Source organism: Convolutriloba macropyga, chromosome 3, assembly GCF_964194025.1.
Source record: "Convolutriloba macropyga chromosome 3, txConMacr16.3, whole genome shotgun sequence".
Lineage (NCBI taxonomy): Eukaryota > Metazoa > Xenacoelomorpha > Acoela > Convolutidae > Convolutriloba > Convolutriloba macropyga.
The window spans coordinates 78,836,998-78,851,997 of record NC_134470.1 but is presented as its reverse complement, the minus strand read 5'-3'; the positions used below and the strand labels follow the sequence as shown (position 1 = coordinate 78,851,997).

Genomic DNA, 15,000 nt, shown 5'->3' with positions numbered 1-15,000 from the left:
GCATTCTATAAGAGTAAGTACTACCAAAATAAAATGAGTCTTGTGGAATTTGTGTGATATCTGATTGATTTTCTTAGTATTGAATTTTTTAATGTTAATTAGTTCTGGTATAAAGTTCCGGAACCTCAATTTTTGTCATTATCAAATTATTCATCATAGATCTGATTTTAATTGGTTTTGGTATAAAGAAATTCCACTTTTAATATATAAATGAACATAAATTTTTAGTAGCCGTCCTCATGTTCTCAGCCGAATATTATAGCGTATTTTTACAATTCAAAGAATTTAAAAAGAATTTAATTCAAAGATTTTAAAAGAATTTTATTGGGGCACTGTCTTTTAAATATCTGTCCACACATTTTTATAATTTTTGAAGTCACGTCAAATTGAAGTGGTTACACAGATTTTTGTTACGCATAAACAGGAAGTGGAGCGAAAAAGCATGTGCCTTTGTGGCGTAAAATTTGTTCACTCCAGTTTTACAGTAGAGTGAGAAAACAAAAAGTAGAGTTTGAACAAAAATTAGTTTTCTCCCAAAAAATTACTTTTTTTCTGATCGATTTTTTCTTCAGGTGATTTTCCCAATCCATTCATAATTCATTCTTGGTCTAGTTCTTGTCCAGATGATGAAAATTTGTTAAATTGTAAGCCAGTACTTTGCTTGGAATCTTTGACTTCTTTAGACTTGTTTATTCGCGCATTCTGCTGAAATTGCTTTTCAACAGCAGTGCTCAGCAAAGAAATCTCAAAAGAATGGAGTCATAAAAACGAAATCAGGAATTGAACAGGATAAACCCATAAAGTCCGATTTTAGGTGAACGATTTTTTTTTCTTAGAATTCTTAATTACCATCTCTGATGCTCATTGGTATGCTAGGCCCCGTATATCCTCATTAGGAAACGGCAGTATTTCTGACGACAGATTGACATCACAATGGCTCGCACTTTAAAAGTATTTATGTACAAAAATCATTGTTCATTTACTGTTCTTTCAATCCCAATCAGGTTTATGGTAATCACGGTCGGCTGCTTTCTGGCAGTTAGGTTTAACATTTTTAATTGCTCTAAAAGAAGCAATTATTGTAAACATATGTCTTTTTATGCAGATTTTTTGCTTGACCTTTTTTGCGCTTTTCTTCTAGATTAATCGTTGACTTCTCAAGTGACTTTCACGCACTTGTTATTTGAGTGATTTCAATTGCTATAACTCCGAAGCAAAGTTTGTTATTCAAAAAACCAATTGTTAGAGACACGATGACAAGGACCCGATAGCCTAGTGGTTAGTGCATTTGTCGAGGTGAAGGAATCGGACTCAGGAGGTCGGGGTTCAAACCTACTTTTGTCTGATGTTTATGCACCCATAAAGAAAAAATTTTCCAGGCCACATCCCCTGAATTATATTGCCCCGCCTGTCTTTCAAGAGCAATTTTTCCGAAGACAATCGGTTTATGTTAAATAACTTTTTATTTATTTTTCAATCAATGGTGGCTAATCAGTTCTATTGGATAGTCTGAGCATTCTGAAATTTTGTTGAATATATTTTTTTGAAAAATACTGGATTGTTTTTACAACATAGGAAAGAATTAAATGAGAAATCCAAATGCTTTTTTTCTTAACCTTCTTTTCAATCTCTCAATTAGATTTTTTTCAAATCTTTTCTTAAACAAACTGACTTAAGATATTTTTGAATTATGTTTCTCGTGCGTGTATATTTTTTATCGATTTATTTGAGTTGGGGGTACATTTATCAGGTTTTAACTCATATTTCGAACTAAATTCAAGGCTTTTTTTAAAAATTTTTTGGTTCTTTCGTTTTTGATGCCGATGCTGAATGAAACCTTGTTGTTCCTTTTAAGTTGTCCCGTCTTTAAAGTTGTGGCAATTTATTCGAAAGAAGATGTACGGGACGAACTATGAAAATTTCATAGATTTTATACATTTGTATCGTAGTTTGTATTTATAGTTTATATTTATAGTTTTTATTTATAGTTTGTATTGTAGGTCTTCATCAAAATCTTCGAGTGAAGAGGAATCCGCCCCAAAATATATCACATCATTTGACTTCAACAATGAGAATGAAGAAGATGAGCAAGATTACAAGGAAACCAAAAAGTCAGTTAACAAGAGCGCTAAGAAGTCATCATCATCAGTGCATAGAAAGTCAAAGAGCAAAGAGCGTTCCCCACGTAGTCGAAAAAGGGAGAGGGCAAAATCCAGATCACGTTCACGTCGCAACTCCTCGAGACGCTCGCCTAAATCATTCCGGTCCAAATCGAGGTCCAGATCTCGCAGGTCGCTGTCAAGAAAACGCTCCGGTAATTCACGAAAGAGGTCTAGATCCAGATCATCCAGAAATAAACGCGACAGAAGATCAAGATCCCGCGATAGATTGGGAAAGAATGAAAGAAGACGACGATCATCGCGTTCGCGGTCTAGATCTAAAGGTCGAAATGACAATCGTATTAGGAAATCGTCCCCTGTCTCAAAGTATAAATCAAGTGCTTCATCAAAATCAAGTGCTCGGAGAAGATCACAATCGTCTTCCGACTCGGATGCCTCTGCTGATAAAAACAACCATAATAAAGTCGACTTAAGTGCAATTAAGAGAAAGAATGACGTAAGCAGAACTCTTGGCGTGCCTGGTAGTTCTACGAGTAATGGCAATGGAGTCATAAAACGATATAGACGGAAATCTTTATCGTCAACATCAGAACTAGAAGACTCTCCGCCAAGAAACGCTCCCATTTTTTCAAAGCCGCCTTTGCCTCCTATCAGAAAATCATTTGAAACCTCCCAACTAAATACCAGTAGCAGTAACATCGATACAATCAAATCTAAAAGCAGTAATAATATTGGTGGTAACTCCGATAAGAAGAGTGCAGTTGAACGTATGAAAAAACTGATGGAACGTCAGTTGAATAAACAAATCAAAGCTGATAAACAATCGCGAGCTTTGAAGGAGGAAAAGAAATTCCAGGAAAGGATGGATTGGGAAGAACATCAGAAGCATATGAGCACTATGTGGGCGAGCAGTTCAAGGAGAAAGGACCGGAATAGGTCAAGATCTTCGTCACGGTCGTCGTCTTCTAGAATGAGGAGGAGAGAATTGAGGGAAAAGTCAGGAAGCAAAAACGCTTCATCTTCAGACTCTGACTAAAGAAACCTGTAACTAATTAATTAGTTTTTTTCTGATGATAGTTGAACTTTTTTGCGATTAATGTCTACAATGATATTTTAAGTTTCATTATAGCATTTATGTCTCTAGATTAGCTGAGTGTAGGCCGTAAGTTGCGACTCTATTAGTCAATAGCCATTTTTCAAAACGAAATCTGTGTAGGTCTTATGAAAACAAGCGTAAATGAATGATAGGACGTCATGGACCTTAGGTTTCTGGTTGCCGGAAAATATAAAGTTGGACGGCGGTGACATATGTGTGTTGTATTCCGTCCGTTTAAACTGCAGATCCTGAGTAAGAGGGTACCTTCATCAATTGCTCTCAATGAAGTTTGTAGCAATTATATTAGTCTTGTAGGTCTTTGACCCCACAATGCCATTTTTAGGAGTTTTTGAGCCCAAAATGGTGCAATTTTCTGTCATTTTTCGAGTTCTTTTTGATCAGTCTTGACTTGACGCTTGTAAATGTTGATTAAGGTTCCTTGCAACATCTAATTACCTTTTCTGACCATATAAGGAGCTATATAAGGTACTGCAAACATAAACAGGCAAAACGATGCTAATTTTTGCTTTTTTCAAGTTTTTTGAAATTGTTTTGTCATTTTTAATTGCTCTCAAACAAAGTTTGTAGCAATTATATTAGTCCTGTAGGTCTTTGACCCCACAGTAGACTCTTTAGATTCCCTATCTCTGTGCCCCCCCCTAAAAAAAAACGTGCTTAGTAATTTCACGGCATAGAGATAGAGGGCAACTTGCGGTAGTTTGGACCCACTAGCTCCTCCCCAGCTCCCTCCCTAGCCCCCTCCATCCTCCTCCCACGTCCTCCCCCTCATCCCTCTCCTCCCTTCCCTAGCTCACTCCGTCCTCCCTTCTCCCCTCCTTCCATACTCCTCCCTCGTCCTCCTCCCTCGTCCTCCTCCCTTCCCCCTCCATCCTCGTCCTCCGCCTCCCTTCCCCCTCCATCCTCCTCCCTCGTCCTTTCCCTCCTCCATCCCATCCCCTCCCTCCTTCCCTAGCTCACTCCCCCTCCATTATCCCCCTTCCATCCTCCTCCCTCGTCCTTCCCCTCCTCCCTCCCCTCCCTTCCATAGCTCACTCCCCCTCCATCCTCCCCCTTCCAACCTCCTCCCTCGTCCTTCCCTTGTCTCTCTCTTCCCTACCTCACTCCCCTTCCATCATCCCCCTTCCATCCTCCTCCCTCGTCCTTCCACTTTTCCCTCCCCTCCCTCCCTTCCCTATCTCACTCCCCTCCATCATCCCCCTTCCATCCTCCTCCCTCGTCCTTCCCCTCTTCCCTCCCCTCCCTCCTTTCGCTATCTCACTCCCCCTCCATCATCCCCCTTCCATCCTCCTCCCTCGTCCTTCCCCTCCCCTCCCTCCTTTCCCTATCTCTCTCCCCTCCATCATCCCCCTTCCATCCTCTTGACTCGTCCTCCGCCTCCTCCCTTCCCTTTCTCACTCCCCCTCCATTATCCCCCTTCCATCCTCCTCCCTCGTCCTTCCCCTCCTCCCTCCCCTCCCTTCCATAGCTCACTCCCCCTCCATCCTCCCCCTTCCAACCTCCTCCCTCGTCCTTCCCCTTGTCTCTCTCTTCCCTATCTCACTCCCCCTCCATCATCCCCCTTCCATCCTCCTCCTCCTTCGTCCTTCCACTTTTCCCTCCCCTCCCTCCCTTCCCTATCTCACTCCCCTCTATCATCCCCCTTCCATCCTCCTCCCTCGTCCTTCCCCTCTTCCCTCCCCTCCCTCCTTTCCCTATCTCACTCCCCTCCATCATCCCCCTTCCATCCTCTTGACTCGTCCTCCGCCTCCCCCTTCCCTATCTCACACCCCCTCCATCATCCCCCTTCCATCCTCCTCCTCCCTCGTCCTTCCCCTCCTCCCTTCCCTATCGATCTCACCCCCCTCCATCATCACCCTTCCATCCTCCTCCCTCGTCCTTCCCCTCCTCCCTCCCCTCCCTTCCCTTTCTCACTCCCCCCTCCGTCGCCCCCTCCCATCCTCCTCCCTCGTCCTTCGCTCCTCCCTCCCCTCCCTCCCTTCCCTATCTCACTCCCCCTTCCATCCTCCTCGCTCGTCCTCCGCCTCCCTTCTCCCTCGTCCTTCCCCTCCTCCCTCCCCTAGCTGCCTCCGTCATCCCGCCCTCCTACCTTCCTCCGTCCTCGCTGCCTGCCCTCTCCATCCTCCTCCCTCGCCCTCCCCAATCAGCTGGGCGATATTCTGCCTGAGCTTGCGTAACTGCAACTACCAATACAAACGCATGCCAGTCGATTGAGAGCAATTCATCCGTCGTTAATCGGTTGTGTTCGTTTTCCAATACTATTGACCTAAACTTCAGTCACGTAAAGAATTAGCCAAAACAACGCAAATGATAAAATTTGATGCACCTTCATGATGAGGGGACAAAACGAATTTCAGCGAAATTTTTTTATGGCGCCAAAATGGCTGTAAGATTAAAATTTGACTAGACCTCGTTAGATTCAATTTTTTTTCATGCTGGTATTATCGGCTTACCGTACGTAATATTAATAGTTAGAATGTGGATAATATTAGTTTCAATTCAAATTTCACGAAACATTGGTTTTTGATAGGCTTTAATTATTCAAGAATAGTAACCACTGCATATAAAGATTCGGCAAAGATCAGTCACCATCAAAAAAGATTAAATTGAGCTTTTGACAAAAACAAACCAACAAAGTTGTGTTCCGCATTTATTTGTTGCAAATGAAAACATAAGCGATAAAAAAAGGAGATGGCAAAGCAATGAGGGCGGCACTACCCAACTGGTCTGTATCCTGGAAGGGCAGAAAACTATTTAAAATTAACAGAAGAAACAAAGATCTGTCTGTTTTTCTCGACCTCTACCCATTCCGAAGATAATATAAAGTAGCAAAGTGGACAGCAAAAACAGTGGCTATAAATATGGTACTTGAAAACAACAGCAAACTTTTAGCATTAGCTTACCAAATCCTTTTTTTTAAAAAATTGTTTTTTGGATTTGTCTGTTTTTTTGGAAATCTGAAGTCATAGTTCTTTCCGTGATTGCCTCCAATTGAGCATTGAATTTTATGGTCCTGATTAATGATGTTGAGGATTATCCTTTTTCCCATTTTGTTGATGTTGGCAGCAAAGTTGATTAATAACAATGATTGAAGACTAAATTAACTTAACTTTGTATTACGTGAAACGACAGGATTGTGAGGGAACAATATCTCATTTCGTATTTGTTTACTTTAGCTTGATTTCGGGTTTGTATTACTTTAGCAAGGTTTTGTGTCTGTACATCAAAAGGTTTTTTCAACAAAAAGTTTTCAGCAAAAGGTCCAAAATTTACATCTAAACTGAGAAAAACGGGTGTTGAATGCAAAGCACCTCAAATCTATAGTATAATATAAAAGGTTGTGAGCGATTCTTACGATATATTTGACCATCTGATTTTGATGATCACAAATGTTCTTCAGATAAGTAAGCAGAGTACGAAATGCGCTTATTAAGACTATATTTTTTCTTTCCAAACAAAAAATTACGCAGTCAATTCAAGAAATAAACTTCGGTTTTAGCCTTTTGCTTAAAATGAGCTCAGGGTGTTAGGGTTTTTAGCTGTTAGTTTTTTTTTAAAAAGAAAAGCACTAATTTCTAACTTCAAACAATAATTTCATATATAAATCACAAAATTACATGGTGAAGCAGGTAGATTTCTGGCAATGCTTTTGCGCAACTACATGGTGACCTGGTTATTAAACGGAAAACAAAAATTTTCTGTGTCCTATGTTTAGCATTTCAGAGTTGTGATGCGATTCATTAATTTATCTGTTGTTACATCAGCAGTGACTGCCTCTTGTAGCACAAAAAATGAAGTGTACAAACATAATGCAAATCAGTATGAAATAAAAAGTTTGAAACAGATCAGTATAAATTTAAAAAAGTTTGAAAAGAAGTTTTAAACATTTGAAAATGTTAATCAAAATTTAAGGCCTCTCCTTTTTTAGCCCCACTCCCCCCCCAGCTTAATGTTTCTATAACTTACAGCACCAAGTCATGGTAATTATATCATAATCGCGCTATATTTTGGGGTACAATCGGAAAGACCCAAACCTTTATTTGCTCTCGAACAAAGTTTTGAAGCAATTATTGACATTATTTTTGTGATCTTTTCCTTTTTTGCCCCAAGCTTAGTAGGTGAATATTTTTGCAGCACACACACGCACGTGCTATAATTTTACAATGATTTACAAGGTGAAGATACGTGCTCTTTAACTGAGGGTTGCATAACCTACGAGAGGGCGCAAACGGAAAAGATCCCTTTTCCTCTGTGAAACTTTTTTGCTTGACTGTTTTTGCGGTTGTGTTCTAGAACATTGTTCAACTTCATGACTGATTTCCTCTTGCTATCGTTTTTAGGCTTTTGGAGTGCTTTAAGTTGCTCTGATTCTGAATTATAGTTTGTTGCTAAAACAAAATTGATTATGAGCGAAAAAAATGACAAATTTTGTGGCTGATTGGTTAAGATGGCGGATTGCCATGATTAAAATACGGGGTTTAAAAACCTATAAGACCGCTACAAAAAACGAATAAGGTATACCCCTTTAAATTAAATCGCCCCCGTTAGTCATTCCAAAGCAATTCATCCAGCCTTAGTTGGTGTATGATGCAAAATTGAAACGTAAAAAGATGTAATTATTAGTAATTAAATACATGTAATTATTAGAGTGGAAGGGCAGAACATATTGTATTCGATTAACCTTGAGCGAATCGCTCTCAAACGTCTGGTCAGCAGTTGGGTACTTTGGTAGCTGGCTGCATTTTAGGGGGCTAGCTTTAGCTTAATTGAGGGGACGGGGTTGGTGGTGAGTCAGGGTGGACGCAAACATTTGGGGTTATGCATGAAATGAGGTGGTGTGATGGGTTGCAGGGCGGGGGGACTTGGGAAACGAGGGTTAAATGGGGGTGGCGGAGTTAAACTCTAAGAACCCGTGAACCACTTTTCACACCATGAATCTATGTATCTTATAGTTCCGGCGAATTGCCCAATTAGAGACTAGCAAAACGCAAAACCCTAATTGAACTGCTGAGCAATTTAATGTCTTTTGGACTTCATGGGCTTCACCTGTTCATTCCAGTTTTGAGGACCTAAAATTAAAGGGGCAAATAAAAAAATTGACCAGAAGAGCGAGTTGGTTGTAGAAAAAATGACCACCAGAACTATTATAATTGCTAGCAAATTAGTTTGAGAGTAAGTGAAAACCGTGCCATGGCCATAGTGCAGCCTATTTTATTTTTTTAAAATTAATTTTCTCCCAACATTTATGCAAAAAGTTTAACTAGTGGTTCTATCACAACACACGGTTTTCTGTCATCCACTTTCTAGCGCCTTCAAAACAAGGTTAAACTTCAAAATCCCCAACGATATCGTCTTTTGGCAATCATATTATTTCCGAAAAAGCGGGGCATTATTAAAATTGCAGATAGAGTTTTCCATTAAGTTGTTACGACAAGCAGTGGCCTGCAGCTTCATATTAGTAAAAGTACAATGATCCCAAACATGATTTGTCCTAAATGTCAAAATCTGCTCAATTTCAAGTGAACTTTTTTTCTTAAGGGCTGTATTGTGCTCATAATCTTTTGATGTTAATTCTTTCAGAATACATTGAGCAAAAATTGGCTCAAGATGGCGGATGAACAAAAATTTACTCCCAAATGTCAAAGATTTTTTAGTATCAAAGGGTTTCTATATAATAAATTGGTCTAAAATTTGTCAAATCTGCATTCCTTTAGTCTACATTCACTTCTAAAAAATTGAAATTGTTTGGATGGACCAATGAAACAGACGAAAAGTCAAGACAGCTGATAATTTTTTTGGGGCCCAAAAAGTTACTATTGAAATTTTTCTTTTCAACCATGCTACGCAATATTAAATTTTTAAAAAGTAAACATTTTAAAAGGCTTTTTGATAAAATAGAAACGGAATGTTTCCAGTACTTCTATAAAAAAGATACGGATATGATGCACAATTTCATTGTAAAAGCAATTTTTTCAATTGACAGTAGTATTAAAAAGTTGCGTAGAATCAATTAAACTAGTAATAAGAAAGAGCTCATTCACAATTAAACGTCGCTTTTTTCTAGTTCAGATTTGAAATTTAATGAAGATCTACGATGAAGATACAGCTGTTTTTGCTGTTTCAATAAGAATGAGAGATATTGAAGTCTAACTTTAGTTATATAACTTTTTCTCTCGGTTATAAAATACATCATTTGATGGTTTGGTACGTACGTTATGTTAGGACAGCCATTAATTGATCCTCTTTTTCAATTTGAACTAACTTCAAAATTTCTGTTCCACGACGCTTGGTTAATATTTTGCTGACAATACATAAAGCGTTGATTGTTTTCTGATTGGAGTACCATTAATGACTCCAAAATAGAAAATTAGGATGAACTATTTGGATCACCTTGAGAACTTACGCAAAGTGGTTTCATCGAACATTAATGGACAAATTGTTCTGCAGCTATAATTTTGTAAAACGTTAAGCAAATTTTTGAATGAATATTAAGAATACAGAAAAAAATCAACTATTTGTGTTAAAGCCGTTGTATGCAATGTTAATGCTCAAAATTTAGGATTTCCTTTGTACTGGACTAGAACAAACGAAAAGGTTTTTTCATTTTGAATTTCAGTCATTTGTTTTCCAACTATGATCAGTACATCAAATTGGTCTTTAATGAACAAAAAATTTGTTTTCGCAGCTGACTATCCGCTGTATGTTTCGACTAACAAAATAAATTTCAGTTTAATGACTGCAATGTAGTGAAGAACACTCCTCGGTTAAGTTTTGTTTTCCTCTTGTTATTTTTTAATTGTCACTTAAAAATTGTTACTTAAAAAGCTTTTTTAAAGTGTTCCCATGTTTACATAGATTTTGGGAGTAAATCTGTTTTGACCCCCCGTGGTTTTTACGCCCCCTCCCCCCGTTACACATTCTATGTTGCTGTATAGCACGTTACTATGTAAAAAAATATTAGGTGCAACTGCAGGACGTAAGAGATATAAGCCCGCTAAGCTGGGGGGTGGGGGACAGAATAGATCCAGGTTTGTAGTAACAAAAAAACCTATTTCCATATGATTTTTTAAAATAAAGTTCTTACTTTTTCCTGATCTTACAATAAACGTTAAGCAGGCGTTTTTTAGTACACGAAGAGCCATTAATTTGGTTTAATTTTTGTTGTAATCCGAATGATATCAATTATGACCGGAATAATTTATTTTGCAAAAACTTGTAAAAAGTAAATTACTGTGTTTAGTTTTTCGTTGACGAGAATCCGACCTCCTCAGAACGAATGAAAATACAAACTTTCTGACAGGCCTGAGATGCTTCTGAAATATTAGAACATTCAATTTTACGCACAGTCTCAAATGAGCAAATGAGTCCGACCTATCGTACCAGTTACGGAAGTCATGTCAAACTCTAATTGTTTGACTTCTTTCACAAATTGATTTTCAAGACAGTTTTTGCTTTATTCTAAGCATTGTTTAAGTGTCAGCTCTTAAGCGAATCTAAATCACTGCACTGCTTTCTATTTAACTCATCAGTTTATTTAACTTATTCATTTATTTTCTTCAACGGGATGTTAACTATCCAATGAAAATTAAAATGTCGGAGTCCTTCCCATTACAGCCCTTTCCCCATTAATTATAGCAAAAGGTATTTTATACCAATATCATGGGGGGTCACGTAATAAATTTTGTGTGTGTGTGTGTGTGTGTGCGTGTGTGTGTGTGTTGTGTGTGTGTGTGTGTGTGTGCGTGCGTGTGCGGGTCCGTGTGTGCGTCTCTCTCTTTCTCTCTCTCTCTCTCTCTCTCTCTCTCTCTCTCTCTCTCTGTGTGTGTGTGTGTGTGTATGTGCGTGTGTGTGTGTGTGTGTGTGTGTGTGTGTGTATGTGTGCGTGTGTGTGTGTGTGTGCCCGGGCCGAGGTGTCAACGCTAAAAAACGCAAAATTAGGTAAGATTTAAGATTGGCGTTGAATGCGTTGAATTTATGTAAGATCTACGCTTGAGCGTAGATCTTACATAAACTCAACGCATTCAACGCCAATCTTACATAATTTTGCGTTGAATTTTGGCGTAGATCTTACATGTTTAGCGTTGAATTTTAGCGTAGATCTTACACATTTAGCGTTGAATTTAGCGTAGATCTTACATAAATTCAACGCATTCAACGCCAATCTTACATAATTTTGCGTTGAATTTTGGCGTAGATCTTACATATTTAGCGTTGAATTTTAGCGTAGATCTTACATATTTAGCGTTGAATTTAGCGTAGATCTTACATAAATTCAACGCATTCAACGCCAATCTTACATAATTTTGCGTTGAATTTTGGCGTAGATCTTACATATTTAGCGTTGAATTTTAGCGTAGATCTTACATATTTAGCGTTGAATTTAGCGTAGATCTTACATAAATTCAACGCATTCAACGCCAATCTTACATAATTTTGCGTTGAATTTTGGCGTAGATCTTACATATTTAGCGTTGAATTTTAGCGTAGATCTTACATATTTAGCGTTGAATTTAGCGTAGATCTTACATAAATTCAACGCATTCAACGCCAATCTTACATAATTTTGCGTTGAATTTTGGCGTAGATCTTACATATTTAGCGTTGAATTTTAGCGTAGATCTTACATATTTAGCGTTGAATTTAGCGTAGATCTTACATAAATTCAACGCATTCAACACCAATCTTACATAATTTTGTGTTGAATTTTGGCGTAGATCTTACATATTTAGCGTTGAATTTTAGCGTAGATCTTACATATTTAGCGTTGAATTTAGCGTAGATCTTACATAAATTCAACGCATTCAACGCCAATCTTACATAAATTTGCGTTGAATTTTGGCGTAGATCTTACATATTTAGCGTTGAATTTTAGCGTAGATCTTACATATTTAGCGTTGAATTTAGCGTAGATCTTACATAAATTCAACGCATTCAACACCAATCTTACATAATTTTGTGTTGAATTTTGGCGTAGATCTTACATATTTAGCGTTGAATTTTAGCGTAGATCTTACATATTTAGCGTTGAATTTAGCGGAGATCTTACATAAATTCAACGCATTCAACGCCAATCTTACATAATTTTGCGTTGAATTTTGGCGTAGATCTTACATATTTAGCGTTGAATTTTGGAGTAGATCTTACATAATTAGCGTTGAATTTAGCATAGATCTTTCATAAATTCAACGCATTCAACGCCAATCTTACATATTTTGCGTTGAAATTTGGCGTAGATCTTACATATTTAGCGTTGAATTTTAGCGTAGATCTTACATATTTAGCGTTGAATTTAGCGTAGATCTTACATAAATTCAACGCATTCAACGCCAATCTTACATAATTTTGCGTTGAATTTTGGCGTAGATCTTACATATTTAGCGTTGAATTTTAGCGTAGAACTTACATTTTTAGCGTTGTATTTAGCGTAGATCTCCCATAAATTCAACGCTTTCAACACCAATCTTAGATATTTTGCGTAGAATTTTGGCTTAGATCTTACAAATTTAAGGTTGAATTTTTTGGATTCCATTTCAGACCACTTTATGATTTCAAAAGTTTTTCAAGTTTTTTTTTTTCAAAAAGTCAATTTTTTCACTGTTTCGACCCCGATACTTCACAGGTGAGAACAGGCGAAGTCAGCAAAAAAAACCACTTTTTAAGGCTCTTTTATAGTTCAAAATCTATCTGAGACCATTTTACGACTTCAGAACTTTTCCAGGTTTTTTTTCGAAAAATCATTTTCACTGTTTCGACCCCTATGCTGCAAAGGTGAGAAACGTGAAATCAGAGAAAAATCATATTTTAGTGCTCTTTTATAGTGCAAAATCCAATTGAGAGTTCCAAAAAGTTAATTTTTCAAAAAGTTAATTTTTTAACTCTTTCGACCCTATACTGCACAGGTGAGAAAAATCACTTTTTAGTGCTCTTTTATAGTGCAAAATCCGTTTCAGACCATTTTTACAATTTCAAAACTTTTTCAAGTTTTTTTTCGAAAAATTAATTTTTTCACTATTTCGAACCCGATACTCCAAAGGTGAGTAACAAGAAGTCAGAAAAAAATCTTTTTTAGTGCTCTTTTATAGTGCAAAAACCAATTCAGACCATTTGAAGATTTCAAATTTTTCAAGTTTTTTTTCGAAAAATTAATTTTTTACTGTTTCGACCCCTATACTGCACAATTGTGAAAAATGAAGTCAGCAAAAAACAACCATTTGCTCTCCTACGGTGCAAAAACCATTTGAGACCATTTTGGGAATTCAATTTTTTTTCAAAACTTAAAAAAAATTAAATTTTTCCCAGTACTTCTCGCATGATAAATGCGTTGAATACGTTGAAACTATGTAAGATCTCGGCTAAATTCAACGAAAAATATGTAAGATCTAGGCTAAATTCAACGAAATATATGCAAGTTCTACGCTAAACTCAATGCAAAATATGTAAGGTGTACGCTAAAATCAACGCAAAATATGTAAGATCTACGCTAAATTCAACGCAAAATATGTAAGATCTACGCTTTATAAGGATTGCGGCTCTTAAGGAAACCAAGGTACGGTGGCGCAAAGGTAGAAGAGTCGACAAGTAAACAGGAGGTCAGTGGTTCGAGTCCCATACCCAGAGTTCTACGCAGTGATTTTTTGTAAGATCAACGCTAAATTCAACGCAAAAATATGTAAGATCTACGCTAAATTCAACGCTAATTATGTAAGATCTACGCTAAATTCAACGCTAAATATGTAAGATCAGCGGCAACTAGCGTTGACAAGTTGGAAAATTCACCGCCATTTCTTTCATAATTTTGCGCTGAATGCGTTGAATTTTTGTCTTTAAATTCAACGCATTCAACGCAAAATTATGTAAGAAAATTGCGGTGAATTTTCCGACTTGTCAACACTAGTTGCCGCTGATCTTATATAATTTCGGCCAAATTCCTCGGCCCGGGTGTGTGTGTGTGTGTGTGTGTGCGTGTATGTGCGTGTGTGTGTGCGTGCGTGTGTGTGTGTGTGTGTTTCTGCGTGTGTGTGTAGTGTGTGTGTGCGTGTGTGTGTGTGTGCATGTCTGTCTGTGTGTGTGTGTGTGTGTGCGGTGGGGGGGGGGGGGGGGGGGTGATTGGGTGGGGGTATAATGGGAAATTCCCGAATCTCAAGTACCCCATGCGTCGGTACTTCTTCAAGTGCAGTCAAACAGAATCCCAGAGAGGCATTTTTGAAGATCAAAAGCGACAAGGCGCAAATATAAATTGTTTTCATCAACAAGCATAGCATTCTACGTTGCCCACATATCCAAAAACATGTAGAAAAGTGGCAATAAAAAGCAATTAATTTTTGTGAACTGAAATGATGACTGGTTTTACTTTGACTTAATTTAAAAGTGCTCATTTCATATTACTGATGCAAAAACACTAATTGACCGAAAATTTTACTGAAACAATTATTTCGATTGCTTAATCAGTTGGTAAGATAAAAATTTATTGAAGTCGAAAATGGCTAGAGTTTGAGTTTTGAATTTTTCATATCAGTAAAATATGTTCAAAATGCAAAGCCATAAGGACCTCTCTTCATGACTATTTGGAGTGCTCTATTTTTTTTCTTTGCATTCGACTATAGTCATTTAAAGTTTTTCAATTACTTTTTACTATACTCGCAGGTCGCGTGTAAAACGAATTAAGTTGACAACTCTTTGTCACTCATATTTATTAGCGTATTAGTCTGCAACAATTAAAAATTTATTAAAAATATATATTAGAAAAACGGGTGACAATATTCAATT

The 15,000-nt window shown here is 37.6% G+C and overlaps 1 protein-coding gene across 1 annotated transcript in view; it reads left to right on the top strand.

Annotated features, from left to right (window-relative positions):
• The window catches only part of LOC142336487 (uncharacterized), a 14,490-nt gene extending 11,239 nt beyond the window's left edge, over positions 1 to 3,251 (top strand). Inside the window, exon 5 of the mRNA XM_075385370.1 lies at positions 2,001 to 3,251. Within this exon, the coding sequence (XP_075241485.1) occupies positions 2,001 to 3,156 (1,156 nt within the window). The 3' untranslated portion in view covers positions 3,157 to 3,251. The remainder of the gene's footprint in view (positions 1 to 2,000) is intronic.
• The last annotated feature ends 11,749 nt before the right edge of the window (positions 3,252 to 15,000 follow it).